At 48.9% G+C, this 18,239-nt stretch overlaps 8 protein-coding genes across 8 annotated transcripts; 6 read left to right on the top strand and 2 right to left on the bottom strand.

Moving 5' to 3' along the window:
* Window positions 1-191: 191 nt before the first annotated feature.
* Window positions 192-895, top strand: EPUS_05975 (ADP-ribosylation factor; the record flags this gene model as incomplete). Its single annotated transcript, XM_007804971.1, has 4 exons — window positions 192-304; window positions 357-636; window positions 689-754; window positions 803-895. 4 exons carry the CDS (start codon window positions 192-194, stop codon window positions 893-895), a joined length of 552 nt encoding a protein of 183 aa, XP_007803162.1.
* An 820-nt stretch (window positions 896-1,715) lies between these two features.
* Window positions 1,716-3,154, top strand: EPUS_05974 (uncharacterized protein; the record flags this gene model as incomplete). Its single annotated transcript, XM_007804970.1, has 2 exons — window positions 1,716-1,868; window positions 1,952-3,154. The coding sequence occupies 2 exons, from the start codon at window positions 1,716-1,718 to the stop codon at window positions 3,152-3,154; spliced, it is 1,356 nt and encodes a 451-aa protein (XP_007803161.1).
* Window positions 3,155-3,711: 557 nt separating this feature from the next.
* Window positions 3,712-4,271, top strand: EPUS_05973 (uncharacterized protein; the record flags this gene model as incomplete). The annotated part of the gene is made up of 3 exons (XM_007804969.1): window positions 3,712-3,744; window positions 3,810-3,891; window positions 3,946-4,271. 3 exons carry the CDS (start codon window positions 3,712-3,714, stop codon window positions 4,269-4,271), a joined length of 441 nt encoding a protein of 146 aa, XP_007803160.1.
* Window positions 4,272-6,373: 2,102 nt separating this feature from the next.
* On the top strand, window positions 6,374-6,982 carry EPUS_05972 (uncharacterized protein; the record flags this gene model as incomplete). Its single annotated transcript, XM_007804968.1, has 2 exons — window positions 6,374-6,516; window positions 6,577-6,982. 2 exons carry the CDS (start codon window positions 6,374-6,376, stop codon window positions 6,980-6,982), a joined length of 549 nt encoding a protein of 182 aa, XP_007803159.1.
* Window positions 6,983-7,238: 256 nt separating this feature from the next.
* On the bottom strand, window positions 7,239-8,827 carry EPUS_05971 (uncharacterized protein; the record flags this gene model as incomplete). The annotated part of the gene is made up of 2 exons (XM_007804967.1): window positions 7,239-8,049; window positions 8,553-8,827. The coding sequence occupies 2 exons, from the start codon at window positions 8,825-8,827 to the stop codon at window positions 7,239-7,241; spliced, it is 1,086 nt and encodes a 361-aa protein (XP_007803158.1).
* A 1,833-nt stretch (window positions 8,828-10,660) lies between these two features.
* On the top strand, window positions 10,661-11,892 carry EPUS_05970 (uncharacterized protein; the record flags this gene model as incomplete). Its single annotated transcript, XM_007804966.1, has 2 exons — window positions 10,661-11,119; window positions 11,215-11,892. 2 exons carry the CDS (start codon window positions 10,661-10,663, stop codon window positions 11,890-11,892), a joined length of 1,137 nt encoding a protein of 378 aa, XP_007803157.1.
* Window positions 11,893-13,186: 1,294 nt separating this feature from the next.
* On the top strand, window positions 13,187-14,108 carry EPUS_05969 (uncharacterized protein; the record flags this gene model as incomplete). The annotated part of the gene is made up of 4 exons (XM_007804965.1): window positions 13,187-13,341; window positions 13,403-13,527; window positions 13,581-13,631; window positions 13,750-14,108. 4 exons carry the CDS (start codon window positions 13,187-13,189, stop codon window positions 14,106-14,108), a joined length of 690 nt encoding a protein of 229 aa, XP_007803156.1.
* Window positions 14,109-15,778: 1,670 nt separating this feature from the next.
* Window positions 15,779-16,429, bottom strand: EPUS_05968 (uncharacterized protein; the record flags this gene model as incomplete). The annotated part of the gene is made up of 1 exon (XM_007804964.1): window positions 15,779-16,429. The coding sequence occupies one exon, from the start codon at window positions 16,427-16,429 to the stop codon at window positions 15,779-15,781; it is 651 nt and encodes a 216-aa protein (XP_007803155.1).
* Between the last annotated feature and the right edge of the window lie 1,810 nt (window positions 16,430-18,239).

The raw sequence follows: 18,239 nt of genomic DNA, 5'->3' as shown, positions 1-18,239 counted from the left end.
ACCCTCCAGGAAAGCGGTTGTGGCAACTTGTCATCCACTCCCGGCCACATCCTTGTTCCAGGCAGCCTTTGTTCAATTGGTTTTTGGGACTGTTCACATCCAAGCACTCAAAGCTCTTTTGCCGCTCGCTCGCTAACAAGTTTCGGTGCATGTAGAGTTTTCACTAAGCCCTCCTTCCTGACACCGCCGTCATGGGTCTCACAATCTCGAAGTTGTTTGACAGGTTCTTGGGGAAGAAGGAGATGCGGATTCTTATGGTTGGTCTTGATGCGGCCGGGAAGACAACCATTCTGTACAAGTTGAAGTGGGGCTTGATATCCCGATCTTGATCTGCGGCCCTTGCTTACCCTTAGCAGACTTGGAGAAATCGTCACTACGATCCCTACAATTGGCTTCAACGTTGAGACGGTAGAATACAAGAACATCCAGTTCACTGTGTGGGACGTGGGTGGACAAGACAAAATTCGACCTTTGTGGAGGCATTACTTCCAAAATACTCAAGGTATCATTTTCGTGGTTGACAGCAACGATCGAGATCGTGTCGTTGAAGCCAGGGAGGAGCTGCAAAGAATGTTGAACGAAGATGAGCTCCGGGATGCCCTTCTACTCATCTTCGCCAATAAACAGGATCTTCCAGTATGATTGGTCCTTGCATAATTCTTGTGCTTGATACTAACATGCTTTGCAGAATGCCATGAATGCTGCGGAAATTACTGACAAGCTTGGTCTACACTCGCTCACTCGACGTGCTTGGGTAAGATGTCTCCATCAATGCAGATTCTTCCGCTGACATCTACAATAGTACATTCAATCCACGATTGCAACTACTGGTGATGGTCTGTACGAAGGGCTAGAGTGGTTGAGCACTACCCTGAAAAAGCAGGGTCACAACTAAGGATGCACACCAAAATGCTTACGAAGAGGTGGTTGGTTATCACGACATCGAATCACACCACGAGGATCGTACATACTTGGTCCAATGTCTCACTCCGCTGCATGCTTCCAGACAAGGTTCAGTGGGAGTTCATGTCCTGGTTGGATCCTGGAATGTTTTCCTAACCTTTGCTCTCACGAGGTCTTTATTCTACTGCAGTCTCTGACGAGGGGTAGGTAGCCAAAAGCTGCTGCCGCTTACATGAATCTTCTGGAGTTCTCTCATAGTCTACATGGTCTGCTCTGCCTTTACCTTGCCGTTACGGTTCAGTTTACAGTCTGAACTTGCCCTAATGCTATCATTTGGGGACAGTGCAGGAATAGAACTGTGTTCAGCATCGTGATTGCCTTAATGCATGACCTGGGTGTACTTGCGCCTAAAGGGAACTGTACTAGATACGTATAATGTTGTCCAGGGGGCTACAGAGATGTAACCATGTCAAGATGTTCGGTGTCCGTATGGATTACGTAGTAAGCTGACAAGCTAAGACAACTGGTTGGATGTGGGAATACAGGTCACTTACTAGTAGTACAGATGGAGGAGTGCTTAAAAGTGCGAAACTAATAATAATTTAGGGCTGCTGCAGACCAGTACAGAGCCTGGGGGTGTGACAAAAACGCTGTCGGCGGCAATAGGTGTAAATCACTTCAATAACAATACCACTACGCATCAGGTCCGACTCATTACCGTAAGCAGTTGCAGGCTTAATATATCTGCTGAAATGTATATACCACATTAAGTTGAGTGACTCCTGCTTCTGACACTGCACCACAACCTCATCATGCCTGGTCCGCCGCCTCCACCACCACCTCCGCCTATGCCTGGATTTGGCACGGGAGGGGGCCCTCCCCCTCCTCCACCTCCACCTCCTGGAGGAGCACCAGGCCCGGGCAGCCTCCCGAATAGACCACCTAAAGCTGCTGCCAAAGACAGAGTATGTTCCTCCATTCAACAAGTGCTTTGTCCGCTTTTTCTGTGTGACTACAACTGGTATTCTGGTGCTAAATGACGCGATAGGGAGCTCTGCTATCGGACATCTCAAAAGGGAGACCACTCAAGAAGGCTATTACCAATGATCGGTCAGCTCCAATAATACACAAGAAGTCAGATTCCGGCCCTCCCCTGGGTGGAGCGCCGCCAATACCTGGATCGAAAGCACCAAGCAATTTGGCTCCTCCACCCCCAGTCGGCGGGGTGAACAGGGTCCGGAGCAATAGCGACACTGGAGGAGGAAGTGGAGGGGAACCAGGAGGCATGGGCTCGGCTCCTCAATTGGGAGGTCTGTTTGCAGGAGGCATGCCCAAACTCAAAAAGAGAGGAGGTGGTATTGACACTGGAGCGAGCGGGGATTCCTCGTACAGCTCTGATCCAGAAACGAATCGCTCTTCAGCTCCAAGGCCACCCATTGGATCAGCACCGGGCCCTCCAGCTCCACCTGGTGGTTTAGCACCATCCATACCCAAGGTGAATGGTCTTCGTCCCACTCCTCAATCTACAGAATCATCTCCTCCGTTTTCGAATCCGCTAGTAGCAAACCTCAGAAGACCTCCACCAAAGCCTGCGCCGAGACCATCGTCATCGGTGTCTGTGCCTGTGAGCAAGCCTCCACCACCACCTCCACCACCGCCAGTGACTTCAAGAAAGCCGTCTTCTGCATTTCAGCCGCCTGCACCGCCTCCACCCCCACCGCTGTCAGCCAGCCCATCACGTTCCGCAGCGCCTCCACCACCACCTAGTTCAGCGCCTTCGCTACCACCTTCACGATCAACGCCACCACCTCCGTCTTCTGCTCCTGCTCCTGCTCCGTCTACCCCTTTGCATGGATTGCAGAACTCGGTTGCTATGCAAGCTGCCCGGAATGCATTCAGTACGCAGAGGTTATCGCCATCAAGCGCTCCACCACCACCACCCACTTCTCCACCGGTAGCTCCTCCGCCACCACCAGCTTCTGCTCCAAGTCCACCACTAAGTAGACCGTCTCCACATTCTCAACCCATAGGTCGTTCAAATCTAGATCCAAGTATGTATATGCCGTCGAACGGAGGATCTGGGAGCCCTGGAAGAACTCCGACGAAGTCTACATTGCAGATCGATGATAGGCGATGGAAGTTTCAGGACGAAAGTCAATTGCCGCCTCCAAGACAATTCGTTGGAGGTCCGAAGCAATATAGAGCTGGAAGGGGCAGCAGTGTTCCCCTCGACTTACAAGGCTTATTATGACAAATAGAAATCTTAGGGATTTAGTGGACAACGTCATGTTGTTTGGCAGTATATGGCATCCTTGTTGTACAGGAGAAAAAGGAGATATGATCACAACCCTACGTAATGCAAGAAGTCCCCTACAAAGGAGTTGTGCGCTCCACTGCCCCTATGAACGAACTTTAAATGATGATTCGGTCAAAAAGTGCAACAGAAGCACCATCAGCAAAATTCACAAGGTCGGGTATACTCAGTAAAGAGACGCCGCTAATATCCCGTGGAAGGTTGTTGAAAATCGATGGAAAGGATGATTCTGGCTTTCACCAGATGTGGAGGACATCCTCAGAGTATTATCTGGAAAAGTCTGGCAGGTCATGTTGAGTCGAACACCGCAAACAGGCTCATTTTTAAAGTGCGCTGCCTGAACTCTTTACTTTAAAATTCTTAACTCTCAGACGAATATTTCCTGCCACCTCCTCGCACCTTCAACTTCTACTTAAACCACCCACCTTCGCAGAGATCAGTAGCATTCTTCACATCAACCACCAACATTGCCACACAACCACGCAAAGTTCAAAATGCCTTCCTGGACCGCTGAGAACGACCTCAAGGTAAGATAAAATTTCGGTCGCTCAGCCAAAAGCACCTGAAGTTGACTTGATTCCACATTCAACAGCTCGCTTCTGCGATCATTGCGCTTCATCAAGTCAAAGTGAGCAAAGACGATTGCGAGCGCCTGGCTACAATCATTGGTGAAGGTAAGCTCAAAGGTATGTATCGGAAACCACCAACTAACATGTTCTATTCTCAAGACTGTACCGCCAAAGCTATCACCCATCGCGTAGCAAAATTCAGAGAGGCTGCTACGAAGCTTGGGCTGGCGGGTGGTGGTGATGCTGCTGCTGCTGCTGCTGCTGCTGCGACTCCTGGCACGCCGGCTACGGGAAAGAAACGCGCACGCAAGACCAAGGGCGACGAGGACCAGGACGGTGATGGAGTACCTGCTACACCAACCAAGAAACCACGAACCCCAAAGACTAAAAAGAGCTCAGCGGTTGCCAAGGATGATGTGGAGCAGGAAGAGGAGAGGGTCAAAGAAGAGCCACTCGATGAGGAGCAGCTCCAAGCCGACGCTTGAAGAGGATTCCCATCGTCTTGGCCCACAACAAATTTGAAGCGAGCGGGATGTTAAGATTTGTTTCTCGGTCAAGCACTGTCATTTCTGAGACGTGCCAAAGTCGCTAGGGATGGTCGGATAAGTCGGAGCTAAAACACAGCTGGCAGTTTGGCGAAAGGTGCTGTTACCCACAGATAGTGAAGCTGTACATCCAGCCCTGGATACGGCTTTTTGGTCCTTTTAGCATCAGACCTGCTTAAGAGCCAAAATTACCAGCCCTTCTTCTCACATACGATGGTCATACAATGCTGATGTGTTTGAACATCGGAGCCATGAGCTAGGCTACGATTCAAGATCCTGAGAAGTTCCATGTGAAAGCAAAATGACACGAGCAGGAGTACTTAGCAGGAAGAGGCCTTCTCAAAATAATGCTAGGGGAGCCGTCAAAGTGCGCTTTGACCAAGTCTGACTGTAAGATTGCTTAGAGAGTAATTATCAGCATATACTGACTGCTTAGTCGTTTATGATCTAATAAAATCTCATTATCTATAACATACTTTGCTGAAAATATGGTCAAAGTATGGCTAAAATATACTTTTCTTATCATTATTAGTATGGTGGTGGTTATTTGACAGAATGGCTATCATTCCCACTAACGGCACTTAGCTCATACCTTTAACTACCCCTTCTCCTGGTAAGTAATACTACGAGGCGGAAAGGCATAAATAATGTTAGGCTGGTGCTAGCATCTGCTTGTCATGGGACGACACCATCCATTTTCATTTGCCCCAGTGAGCATCCTTGACATCAGTCGTATACGTAGTAGTACCGAGTCATGTATCAAGAGTCTTCAATATATGCTAAAACTAGAGCGCCACTAACACACTCAATCTACTACAGTAGGAGGCATAATGTTTATCAATACAGTGCTAGTAGTGACTAGTTCTGAAACGAGTCCACAGATAGCTAATTAGTTGTCGAAAAGCTTACAAGATCAAGCAGCCATACAAGCAAGACCACCAACTCTGATTAATCCATCTTTGGATTAGTGCTGCTTAGCCTCGCTTGTTTGGTAATTGTTTTGGTCCAAAGATACTAGTGCGGAGGTGACAAACATTATGTCTCTCCCTGTAGCAAGCTTTAGCGTAACGTATGTAGTAAAAAAGGTGCCTGTTGGTGCTATAGTGGTAGACCTCTAGGGCTGCCGCTATGACCCCCTTTCGCTTAGATCCTTAGGGCCATTTTTGGGCTATTGATGCAGCTCAGACGTCTGTGTCAGTTAAGCTTCAGCCATCCGCCCCCTCTGATCATCTTTAGGTCCCCACTAACTACTAACATTATGCTAGCACAAGAAAGGCTAGCTTCAAATCATCCTAGCTAGCGTTTATTGAATACTTTTGATGCACAACTCCGTAATTTGATGAACTCAAGATATCTATAGTGTGAAATGCGCCGCTAAGAAGGTCAGATAGAGCAAGAGAACCTTTATGCTTGCTGAATGATTAAATAGCACTGAGCTAACAATATTATGTCTCCTCCGCTGTACTGAGTAGATTTGGTCTCTGTGCCAAGAGATCAATTTTATTTAGTGAACGCTACTTCACACCACACAAGCTGTCCCCCTGTCCTTGCCCTCCCCTTCCCTTTTCTTCCTCCCACCAGCAAAAATGCACATGCGAGTCCCAAGTTTCACAATGCACGGTTTGATCTTCAACTGGCTTGGCCAAGGACGTGGCGAACGCATACGTGCAGATCACAATGAGGCCTTCGAGAGGACGGAGGCAGAAGCATGTCTCAGATATGATTGCGTCCCCTCACACCATCTCGAGCAATTGCTGCGACCAAATTTTGACCACCTCCGATGTCCATATCTAGCGCACTTTTAGTCTCCGTGGTGCAGCGTCAATCGCCTTGTTTGTGAAAGTCTAGGAAATTAGCTTCATCACGTCCCGAGTCCATCAGTCTTGTGCCAAGCATCCCTTTATTTACAATCTGTGTTCTTACGAATTTATTTCTTCCTTCGCTGCTACTGCCATCATTCGATCACTCACTGCTGACTTGCTATCCTTATTTCTCTTCGATCCATCTTTTAGTTGCTCGTGTATTCAGAATAATAATTAACGATGCAATTCACGTTCCTCCTTCTGGCCGCAGCTGCCTCTCTTGCCGCAGGACAAGCCACCCCTTCTCTATCAACACCAAACACTTCTCTTCCTACACCTACTGCTACTGGTACCTCAGGCAGCACAACCTGTGCTGCTCAATTGTAAGATGAAGCCATCCGCTCTCCAAGCAGCTATCCTTCTATCTAACAGTGTTCCCTCAGAATCCTTGACACGTGTGTCTCGCAACTCCAACCGATGGTCTCTAGCTGCGCCGGCAATGATTGGGCCTGCCTCTGCCAGAAATACGGTGATCTATTGACCTGCTACGATAACTGTCCCGGCGACCCGGCGCGCTTCGGGGTTTCACAGCAGCAATCCCAGAACTGCGCTGCGGCGTCGGCTTATGGGACTACAACCAGGATGGTGGCCAGTAGCACTTCCTCGGGATCCAGCACGGCTACATCAAGAGCTGCTAGCGCTACTTCGGGTTCTACCGAGTCTGACTCTGAGACCGCGAGTGGAAGTGCTGCCAGCGCTACAGAAACTGGTGCCGCTTCGGCGTTGGGTGTTGAAGTGACTGGTGGTATGCTTGCAGTCGTTGCGGCAGGCTTTGGTCTTTTCTTGTAAAGAGACATTGTTTGTGGAGCTGGGTTGTGGGAGAGTTGACCGAAGTTGCAGTGCTGGTTTGGAGAACAGGTGAACTGTCTGGGATACCTTCGTTCGCAAGCCTCGAGTCATACACAAATATTGCATATAGTTTAATACACAATCCTTCCTTCGGCCACCCCTGGTTACAGATCATGATGCGAGGGTATGAATAATGCTCTACAGGTCAGCCGATCCTGCTGCTCTGCCTTCTCAGCTACAGCAGAACCGAGGAAAATCATGACCTTTTCAGTCTCTTTGATCGTCTTATGGTGGGTTCGTCGTTGACAGGCTGCCTCTCCCTCTTCATCTCAATTTCTTTCCTGGGCACACTTACCACCTTCTCGTCCCCAACCTTAACTGTCAATGTGGTTTTGACCAATCCATCCCCACTCTTGCCAGCGTTAGCATTGCCCTCATTGGTGCCCTTTCCCTTAATCCCTTCCGTAAGTCTCAACCACTTCGTCCTTTCAGCATCGTCGCTGCCTTCCCCCAATACCTCATCATGCTTCTCGTCCTTATCTTGCGCTTCATGCCCACCCTCTCCCATGTTTACAAGGCGTTTTTCTTCCTCGTCAAGTAGATGCCACCACCCAACCACAAACGCAACCTTCTCAACCTCCACCGCTTTCACCTTCCTATATCCCCTCAAGCCCAAGCCCTCCCTAAAGTCAGCCCATGCCTCATACAGCCGCTGATACTCCTTCATGTCGTACTTCAGCTTCATTTTCGCCTTCTCCTCCCTGGTGTCTGCTTGTTGACGCTGGAGGACAAGCCATGCATACAACTCATCGCTGAAGAAGGGGATGGTGTCTGGGTGGTAGACGCTGAGGAGGAGGGTGCCGGTTGCCGGGCCAACGCCTTTCAGGGGTTTGGTTAGGGTTGTGAGGGAGGTTGAGACTTTGGGGTATGGAATATGTTCTTGGGGAGGAAGGGTGTGAGCGGGAGTGCGGATGCTGGAGAAGGCGGATTGGGTGGTGGATTGGATGAGTTCGGGGCTATTCTGGCGGATGAGGGAGGGGAGAAATGGGCGGTGAGTGCCGTGGGTTCTGAGGGGATGTTAGGAGACTATTTTGGAGGGCTGAGCTGTTTGGAAGAAAGGGCTGCTGAGGAAGGGCATTGGGGGAATCGAGATCTTAACGGGAGGCAGAATGAGCAAACGCAGTGATGGTGAAATCGGAAAAAAGACAATGGTGGTACGATGGAGGAAGCGAAAGAGGCACAGCGTTTAGGAGTAGTCACAGACGAAAAAAGGGGAGGATATATACTCCGTCTGCCCAAGACCGCATACCTACATCTCTGCTACTCAAAGGACTGTATGCTTCCGACTCAAGTAGAGAATTCCCGCGCTCCCGCTACCGAACATGCCGACAGGGGCTAGCATCGCTGGTCTGAGACAGCAAACAAGAACCGTGCAAGAGGATTCAGCGGAAAGCAGCTGGTGCTAAAAGCAACACCACCTTCTCCAGGACAAGAAAGCAAAGAAGCGCTGTCTGCAAACAGTGGAAAGCCGACCAGAGACACGCACAATAAGTGGAGGCGATGAACTCACATCTTCCAGCCCACCAATCTCTCCAACTCCGCCTTCTCGAGCCACGGTGCGCCTTCGCCCTTCTCACCTTCCTTCCCAACTGCTCTTCTGGCAGCGAGAATCCTTGGAAGCTGATCATACCTCCACCTGTCATCCTCGAGAGCACCGGATAGCTTCTTTGGGTCTTTCAAGCGGGTGTTCAGCTTGTATGCCTTTTCAAGGGTGACAGGGTAAATGGAGAGCAGGTAAGCGAGTTGAGAAGGGGTGATGGTTTCAGGAGCTGGTGGGGAGGACATAGCTCCTCAGGATGATCCCAAGAGCCGGGACTTGAGTGCTGTTCTTCTCATCGAATGGGCGGCAATTCAGGCTACCTTGTGGTACTTTGGTGAACTTAGACAGTTCGAAAGCTGATTACGCGGCATGAACGGTTGTGTTCTGTGAAAGCCTCCCTAACGGATGCAGGCAGAGCTTGACCAATAACCTTAAGTTGAGACAGAACATCGATCCTTTAATAATGATGGGGCGAGACACGGTTGGTGTTGACCCACTGACCGGGCCAATGTGTTGAAGCAAAAGTCACGAGCGCCTTACGTCGGCCTTGAGGAGGGCAGTACTCCGTAGAAGCCTCCTCTGTACAGATTATCCACCATTCTGGCGTAAAAATTGACATTTTTCTGATTGATTGCTGCAGCCGCTGCCGCTATAAGCGCACCTTAAGCAGCCGCTATCAAGTTTGATCCGCCCAATTATACTTTATGTCGTTTTAAGTAGACGCTAGCGGATATCTTGACCAATAGAAAAAATGTCAATTTACGCCAGAAAGGTGGATGCCATGCTCCGTACATGTTTGATGGCTAAATCTTAATCATGGAATACTCTGCTGAAGGCATTGTGATGATTTCGATTGTTGCCGCTTCAGCTCTACCCGATTAGAGTGGCACTGCCTCTTGTCCTACATGGAACACCCCCGCTCTGCCTGTGTCTTGCTCGTCTGGCCTTCCCCCTTGTCGTTCTGCCTTCTGACGCTGTCTGGAACTTCTCCGGCTTACCGCACCGCCCGCACCGCCCGCTTTTGGGCTCCGTCACTATTGCACCCCGCTAGTCTACTCCTGGACCCTGCAGCGCAGTGTTTCCCTCTCAACTTCCTATTCCTGCTCGAGTTCCTGGCCAATCTGTCCAATCATTGCCCATCTTTGACCTAACTGTCAACCATGATACACTGTGTTCTCTGTCTTGTTCCTTGCACGTGACTCGTACGGCCTTCGCAACCCAATTAGGGAACTATGGAACCGGTCGGCGGTAAGAGGATTGGGGCTTAGTGTTATTTTGACGTTTTTAGCTAAATAGGCCAACAGGACTACCACAGCTGTTATGAGTTAGATTCTCTTTTTATGCACTCACCATGCAAGTCATTGTTTGCTTGCAGGGCTTGCCATATACTGGCTGATCTTTTCACTTCTTTGCGACAAGAACCTCAAATTCAAATCATACAATGGACTTGTGTTAAATCGACATTCTTCTCCTTTCACCTGCTTCATGAATGGTTCAAGAGCTCGTCATTGTAAGTCTCAGGTGGCGAGTGAAAGCCCTCTTCTCCCAAGAGGGTACTCTGTCGAAACAGCCTGGGTAATGGGAGGTCTGGGCTTCGGATCGGCCATATCAACACAGCCAACCACCCACAATACCCCTTAGCTGCTTTTCTGTATTCCTTGCTGCGGCCCCCGACTCTCTTCATACCATGTCAATAAACCGCTAATGGGTCACGCGACCATGTGTAAAGACCAAAACGGCAATATTTAGGGTGAGACTTTCACAGCATACCGTTGTGTGCTACAGCTGATGCAGTTTATCGCGCATTGAAGCGCTATAAGCTGTCCGACCAAGCTGTTGATCTGCTTTAGCCCATTTTCCGAACCAATCAAAAAGATTGAACCAGTTTTCAACAGACGACGTGATGTCACGAGCTAGAAACAGAATGCATCGGGGTGGTGGAGGTGACGTGGCCAGTGGGAACGAGCCTTTGTCCACAGAGTACTTAAACTGAGCACGATGTCCAAGTTTGATTTTGATCAGAAAACCTTATCTCTTTGAACAACACCTTGCGGAGTATAGATTAACGCAGGGTTACCATGGGTGCTCAAGACCTACTTGATAGCTTTTATAGCATTGATAATCTCGTGAGCATAGATATTGCTATCGACCCAGCTAAGTGGAACGACTCAGTCTTGAAGGCTTCACCACGCGGGGTCGGGGCGCCCAACTCAGACCCCCCACAAACAAATTACGACTGGGTGGAAACGACGTCTGTCACGATCTCCGGCACAAAATTTCCGAAAAAGAGTACTTTCACCCAAGTAGCCATCATCAAGAAATCATTCTATGGATCTTTGAGCTTCACGAAACCCTCGATCAAACTTGACTTCACAAGATTCAACAAGGCGAACGAAGATGAAATCAAGAATTTGATTGGAACAGATCGCTTGGTTTTCAATAATTGCAAGCAGGATCCCGCGTACGTGCGCCAGCCGCTTGGCTACGAAATCCTTCGGCAGGCAGATCTGCCCAGTTTCCGCTGCAATTTCGCGACTGTGCGCGTAAATGGGCAATTTTGGGGAGGCAAAGATGAAATCCAAGAGTGAAAACAACGTTCCTACCAGCTGATGGCGTGTATGTCAATTTCGAGGCTTTCAAGAAGAAATTCGTCAAAAATCAATTCAAAAGCGACAACGGCAATGCGTATGAGATCACCTTCTTGGACGATTTCGATCCTGACCGCCTCGCTGAAGGCTATTTGACTTTCGAGGGTTTCTCGGAGCACAAGGACAGGAAGGACCTCTTGCGCGCTGCGAGAGAGATCAAAGATCAAGGCTTATCTGGAGCGAAGAAAGTCATTGCTTGGGACCAGTATATTCGGTTTTTTGCCATGGAGGCGCTACTTCAGCACTGGGATGGCTACAACCAGAGCATGAACAACGCCTTTCTCTACAATGATCAAAAAGCCAAGGCTGACCCAGACATCGAGAAAAATGATATCAACTTCAGCTTCATCCCTAACGGGCTCGACCAGATACTTCAAAATGATCATGAAATCCTGTTCAGCGGATGGAAGTCAGTGCTAGCCAAGTTGACAATTGCTGACAAGGAAGCCAATGCAGAGCTGAATGATCAAATTCGCAAGCTCGCTGAAAAGATTTTTTCCGCCGAAAACCCGGCTGAATCCATTTACCCGTTCCTCGACAAGGAGACGGAGGTGTTGAGGAGCGCAAACGCCAGCTTCAAGCAGGATGATGTGGACGCCATTAAGAAACGACTCTCGAACATTCAGTCTTGGGCGTATGCTAAGGTTGGAGCTCCGGAGTGATGAGGAAGGCACTGGTTATGGTTTTATCGCATTCGAAAGTGGCACAGCGAATGAAATTATGCATGTCTTTCTCCTTGCACGGAAATGGTTACCTGCTTTTCCCCTGAAGAATTGGCTCTTTTTTTATGTGTCACTGCATGTAGTAGACGAAAATACGCGAAAAACAAGTGAAAAGCAGATCTGAGTAACAATATAATCAGAAGTAATAAGAGTATCTCGTCAGTGACGTTAAAAAGAGTAAAAACGTAGAATTACGAAAGATCTATAGATATATCTAGGAGGTTGTATTATGTAGAAACTCCAATCTCGAAGCTAGGTTTTATACTAGCAATAGGAATGCAAACTCGCTAAGTTTACTAGCTCGCTGGTGGGTGGACGGGGGGTATTTCTGCAGGTCCCCCGTCTAGCGTTAGTGCAGAGGGTGCCAAAAGCAGCGTCAAAAGGGTTCCAGATTTGGCACCCTTTACACTCTGATGTACGGTTACCCCGTAGATCACAGCTGTTGTCCCATTCCATTCCCCTTTCAGGCTCAGACTGGGTAAGGTTTGGTAGCGGTTGGCAATTTCCGCCTCCCGTCCCAGATCTAGGAACCAAGATTCTTCTTGATCATCAATCCATAATCTTGCGCATAGCTCCCATCCCGCTTTTGAGGACCACCTTTGACTGCTGACAAGCCTTTTCCCTTCAGGAACGGGTGAAGCATAGCAGGTCGGCTCTTGCTGCATCATTATGACACAAATGAAAGAGGAAAGACTTCGGGTGTAAGTATTTTCATAGCTACGCAATGATAAAGAGATCTCCATATCAGCCACCGAGCCCAGGTCATAAAACTCCTATTTTTTATCCGGGCTCCGGCGGAGACAACCCGTTGGAAGAGGATACCAAAACCAGCCACGCCCTCTCAGAAAGGAATGGCAATTTATGAGTCAGTGTATAACATCGGTTGACAAAGCAGAAGGATTGGAAGCTGACCAGGCTGTCTTCCTGTTGGCTGAGCCAGCCAATTCTGCCCACTGCCGCAGAGTCCTGAACTGTCAGACAAAAGCTAGTTTACGGTCCTCTGAGGGCCGCGGTCCTATTGGTCCAACATGAACCTTCTCAGAAGTACACTTGTGAGCAGCAGGCGTTAGCTGGAATCATGTTGAAAAGAGTCACTATGTCTCCTACATCGCTGATATCAGATATATATATGGTTGGTCTACCCATTGAATACAATTCTTATCTGTCTCTTCTCTTTCATCTGCGAGTTAGTGCATTCCCCATCTTGGAAGTACTGCTTTACACATCCTTCAGAATGGCTCTATCCTTGACATACCTTGCCTTTGGGCTGGCTTCGCTGGCCACAACGTCCTTGGCCACTTCGGGCGCTGCTCTGTTGGAGCACGCTCTTGCCCCTCTTGGAGGAAGGGATGCCTTGTCCTCGTTACAGGGGGTGTCTTTGGTTGCAAAGTACGTTCGAAGTAGCTGCAACCTTTCTATTACAGGTGGAAGCTTACCAATGATGTGAAAGCATCTATCGATCTTATACGCTCATGCAGAGCGCCATTTCTAGCTATACTGACACTGCGATTGCTACTGCGGGCAACGCAAGTATCTCTTATGATCTCAGTGGAGATATCATGGATATTAGACGACGTGACGACCGCCAATATTACCTTTCTGAATTCTAGACTTTTACCAAGACTCAGCTATCGCCGCTCGATGTGTCTTTCGTCACTCGAAACAACTTCTCATGCTATGTACGTGGGAATGAAGTGGTGATTCTTCCCAATAAGCAGCTTGGCGGCTATCAAGATGGTAAGGTCCCCTGGAGGTACTCCTGGCTCCGTAAACCCTGAAAGAGCTGACATTGAGTAGCCGCTTATACCCGTCTTCTCAACCGAGACGCGATACGCCTGTCGCCGAAACTTCTGCTTATGATGGAAGCCAATGCCGAATCGCTCACCGCTGCTGATATCGAAGTAGGAGGTACCATGTACCCTTCCATCACTGAGGAGATCTCGAGTTTGACCGTCATCCTCGATCCCGCAACTATGCTGCCTCCCATCATCCCTTCGAGTCTGGCGGGTTGCAATATGCTGCAGCCGGGAAGCGTGGGCAAGTCCACTAATCCTCGATTCTACCCCAGGAACCTAGTCATTCGCTCAGAAACTCATGCACCCACTGTAGCTCCACGAACCATGTGCAGTGCCAAGACGGCAGCAGCAGGTGAATGAGCTAGACGCAGGCCAAAACATCGGTTCTCTCCTTCCGCATGACATGTTTGTGTCTACTGCGAAAGCTGGAGTAGGAGTTAATATACACTCGATGAGCGGTTCATGGTGGGAAAGGGTTGAGCTTCATGGCAAAGGATTGCTTGGCATTCTTTGGATGTGAGAACGAGAAATGGACATGCATGCTCGCAGGACAGATTGCTCGTCATGGGCCCGAAGACAGATTGCCAGGTAGTCGGTCGCTGGGGCACGGTTGACGGATACTGAATGAGGTGTGCGATAGCGTGGCTATGAACGGCGCTTGAGTGAGTGCTCATTTTCTTCATCATTATAAGACTACTCCAATCAAAAATCTACTCCTCAAGACGACTTCAGATGGAATTTTAGTTGAAAACAAAATGGTTCCTATTGGTTGTGTACTTATAATTAAAGAACAAGAAAGACTTGTACTGCTCTACTTACAGTAACGCGCAGACCACCGAATATTTAGTATATATTTTATTATTCCGCACTATATTTCCGTCGTCCCACACCCAGACCCTAGTGGATAAGGCGGCGGGTTTGGAAAACAGGCCTTAAACCTCAGATGAGTCAGCTAAGTTTTCATAGCGGTTGTGTCTCCCCTTCCAGTAGCTACCTAACCTTCGGGCGGTGGTGAGTGGAGTACAGCCGTGAACTTTTTGTGTTTTTGAAAGTAGTAGCTAACTAAAGGGAGAGGGTTCGAATCCGGGTTTGCTCATAGCCTTTTTTTTGTTTTTTGCTGTCCTTCTTGCCCTGTGATTACTACCACCGCAACAGAAGCTGCTGGCTAGTGGTTTGAAAATACAAAGAATCTCTCTCTTCACCTACCCTGCGCAGCGTTTTTCTTCCCTCTTTGCGGCGATGGGAAGATGCGCTCACCCACGCCTCTACTGTCTTGATCGATGATGCAACGCCACTGCTATGAAAGGTGATTTGGGGTACAATCGTCCTCAACCTCTCACCTCTTTATCAGACCATCCTAGCTATACCAGCACCCCTTAACACACTGTCTGACCCAGTCTGCTGTCATACCCACTGCCGGCACCGACCTTGAATGTGATAGCGCTCTTTCGAAGCCACATCTCCCTCTTTAGCGTCTACTTGAATAAGTCGCTAATCTTCATCTGATGGGATCGTGTGAAGGTGCGGACGGTTCAACTTGGCTTTGTTATGAGTCCAGCTTTATGGAAAGTCGGTACTATAAAGACGGCCGAGGAAGCCATGCTGCGGATCTTTAAGCCTTCCTTGCAAAGATTTGGGAGTCGTCTATAAAGGATGCCCATATCACTCTGATGGTTTATGGATGATCGTCGATGCTGGTTAAGGGGTGCCAAGCATTACCCCCTTGATGTCTCAGGCTTGGCGTGCTCGTCTGGCAGTACTACTACTAGTACTAGTAGTATTGAATAGGGCATTGTGAAGAACGTCACTGACAGTTTGAAAGAAAGGGAGGAAAGGAAGACGACGTATTGTGAATGAGAGTCTCAGCTTGCGTGATCCTATGTACTCAGCCCCCACCGTCCAGCCATTAAGACGCTAATGAAATTGTTCTCCCCCCCCAGCCCTGCGAATGTACATACTCGCTTTCCTCCTCGATCGACCTGAAGATGGTAATGACAGATATCCTTTGTAGAAGTTTCTACTCACTCCCTTTATATCACAACCGCAACACCCAACCCGGCCAATACAGCCGCCAACGCAACCCCCAATGCGGCAATAATCGCTACCGCGGCAATCGCATCCGCATTCTTCAACAGCGTATCCACGGTCGCCTTTGCGGCCGCCACCGCTTCCGGGATCGCGTTGCCCCAATCATCAAAACACTTGTCAAAGATAGTCTTCTTGGAGACCGAATCCCACATGTACAGGCAATCACGCCCGCCAGAGCCGTAGCGGACGATGTGCAGATTTATCAGTTCCTTTTTGTAGTCGGCTCGGGGCCCTCTGAGGTAGACGTGGAAATTGATATGGTTGGCGTTGGGGAATTTGGGGCCCGCGTAGCCATCGTGTGGGTTTGTGAGCGTCAGTTTGAGATTGCCGATGTATACCGGACCCCAGTAGAGACCGGCTGATTCGCGCTTGGAGACTTCGTTGTCAGCGGCAACTGGGGCGCGGATCGCGAGCGCATCGACGTCGTGAGGGCTCAGGGTGCTGGCATCGCGCTTCTCGACGTCGGATAGAGTGGTCAGACCGGATTCTGTAGGGGCAGCAGCGACGAGGGACAGGCAGCTGAAGGCAAGGATGAAGAGGGTGAGAAGTTTGATAATGCCTTCTTGGGCTTGGAAGGAGGAGAGACTGGCCATTTGAATGGAAGCTTCGGTAGATGAGCGGAATGGCTGTAGCTCAATGGGAGAGACCTCGCGGCTGCTCTGGGATTGACTGGATCTGCTGTGGTGGATTAGATTCCTTGCATCGATCCTGAAGGACTTATATATCCAGGAGTCTGTATAGTCTTATCCAGGCATCCGGTTAAGCCTACGTAATGTGAAATTGCAGGCCCATAACTTGGGATTAGCATTGCTAGTAGCAGCGACGAAAGTTTCAATAGACGAAAGGATCCAGTCCATGATCAAGCGAGGCTGATAGTCGTATTGGTTGGAAAGATTCGCGAAAGTGAGTGATCAGCTTGAGATGGAGTCGAAGCGCATTTGGACTCAGATCCTTGCATACAGTCTTCTATGTCCATCTCTGGAGTTTGTCATAGTGAGTCAAAGCAGGGGTCAATGCGATTGTCACCAACCGATCTGCGCTTGGCTCTCCTCTCCCAGCATTGTGAGTTAGAGTTTACAGCAACCTAATCCACAGCACCAGCAACACCAACATGGTATTAGGATGATCATTCACCCGAAGCACTATGGTACGTTCAAGTCGACTTCCCTTCGGTGGTGGCAAAGCCATTGAAACGGTCCATCCATTCACAACATAAAGATCGCAGAGTGAGCTTTTGCCGGCCGTTCCCCTGATACTATCTGCCCACTACGGCATTTCTTGCAGCTCAATCGCTAAAGCTCCATGCGGCTCTCGGACCAAGGTGTTGCAGGCCAACCTAGCGTTCCTTTACTAGTCTCCAGACTTTCCGTCAGAGGCACTCTTCCTGCTTGCAATGTGTCCCCCACAAGTGAAACAAGAGACACGTTACGCATGAATTGGACGGAGATTGTGGCGGTGTGGTAAGGCCCTGAAGATCAGAACCGAGTTAGAGCGAAGCTTACGGGCTCTTTCTGGTGCATGATCTGCCTATACCGTTCAGAGTCATTTGTTCTGTGAGTTAATGAACATGTTACCTAATACTCGAAAGGATGGAAGTCGGGGTCATGCAAAAATGCATGTGTGCGGTGTAACTATTGTCCCGACTCCTCGGTTCCTCCCCCTGAAATTATCGGTTCGGCTCGCCCCTCAGATCTCTGCATTAGATCCCCTACTACTACGTAGTAAGCGAAGTTAGTTTACAACAATACGCGAAGACAAGAAATGAAGAGGAAAATGTCATGCTCATGCACAGCTCCATCTCCTTGTCCCCTCTTCCAACATGCAGCACCAAATTGAAAATATGCAGAGCCGGCCTTGCGATCTTGAAAACTTCTCAAGGTACTGCCCGTTCCAAAAGTGTTGCAATTCGCCCTTGACGGCGTCGCTAAACCTCTATATTAATCCTTACTATCAGCAGACTCGCGAAGCATAGTATCCTGCTATTAAGCACTGCCAGAAAGATTAAGGTTGAGCGTCAACCCCCTAGCTGACGCTAAACTTGCTGTTAACGCTGCTTATAGAGTTGACAGAGGCTGTAGCTTTTTAGCGAGCTCTTTCTCCTTCTCTCTAGTCATTTATTAAGCTAGAGATATAAGAGGATGCGCTATATCAACACTAGGGTCATCCTTAATAGCTTGATTCCATGCTTAAAGATGCTCTCTATTGAGTTAAATATGACTGTATAACGGCAGATTATAGCAAGGATTACCAAAATTAGGACAGCTCTGTCGCTCACACGTATAATGCTTAGTAAGAGTTGCTATATAATTAATTATAATAGTCTATACAGCCTCTTTAACTGCTCGCTAGCGTATACTAGCAGTTACGCGTGACTTTTTCGCATTTAAGGCTATTTTGGCCTCG

The sequence above is a fragment of the Endocarpon pusillum genome (assembly GCF_000464535.1).
Source record: "Endocarpon pusillum Z07020 unplaced genomic scaffold scaffold371, whole genome shotgun sequence".
In the NCBI taxonomy this organism is placed as follows: domain Eukaryota; kingdom Fungi; phylum Ascomycota; class Eurotiomycetes; order Verrucariales; family Verrucariaceae; genus Endocarpon; species Endocarpon pusillum.
The sequence above is the reverse complement of the archived record's forward strand: the minus strand, read 5'-3'. Positions and strand labels throughout refer to the sequence as shown.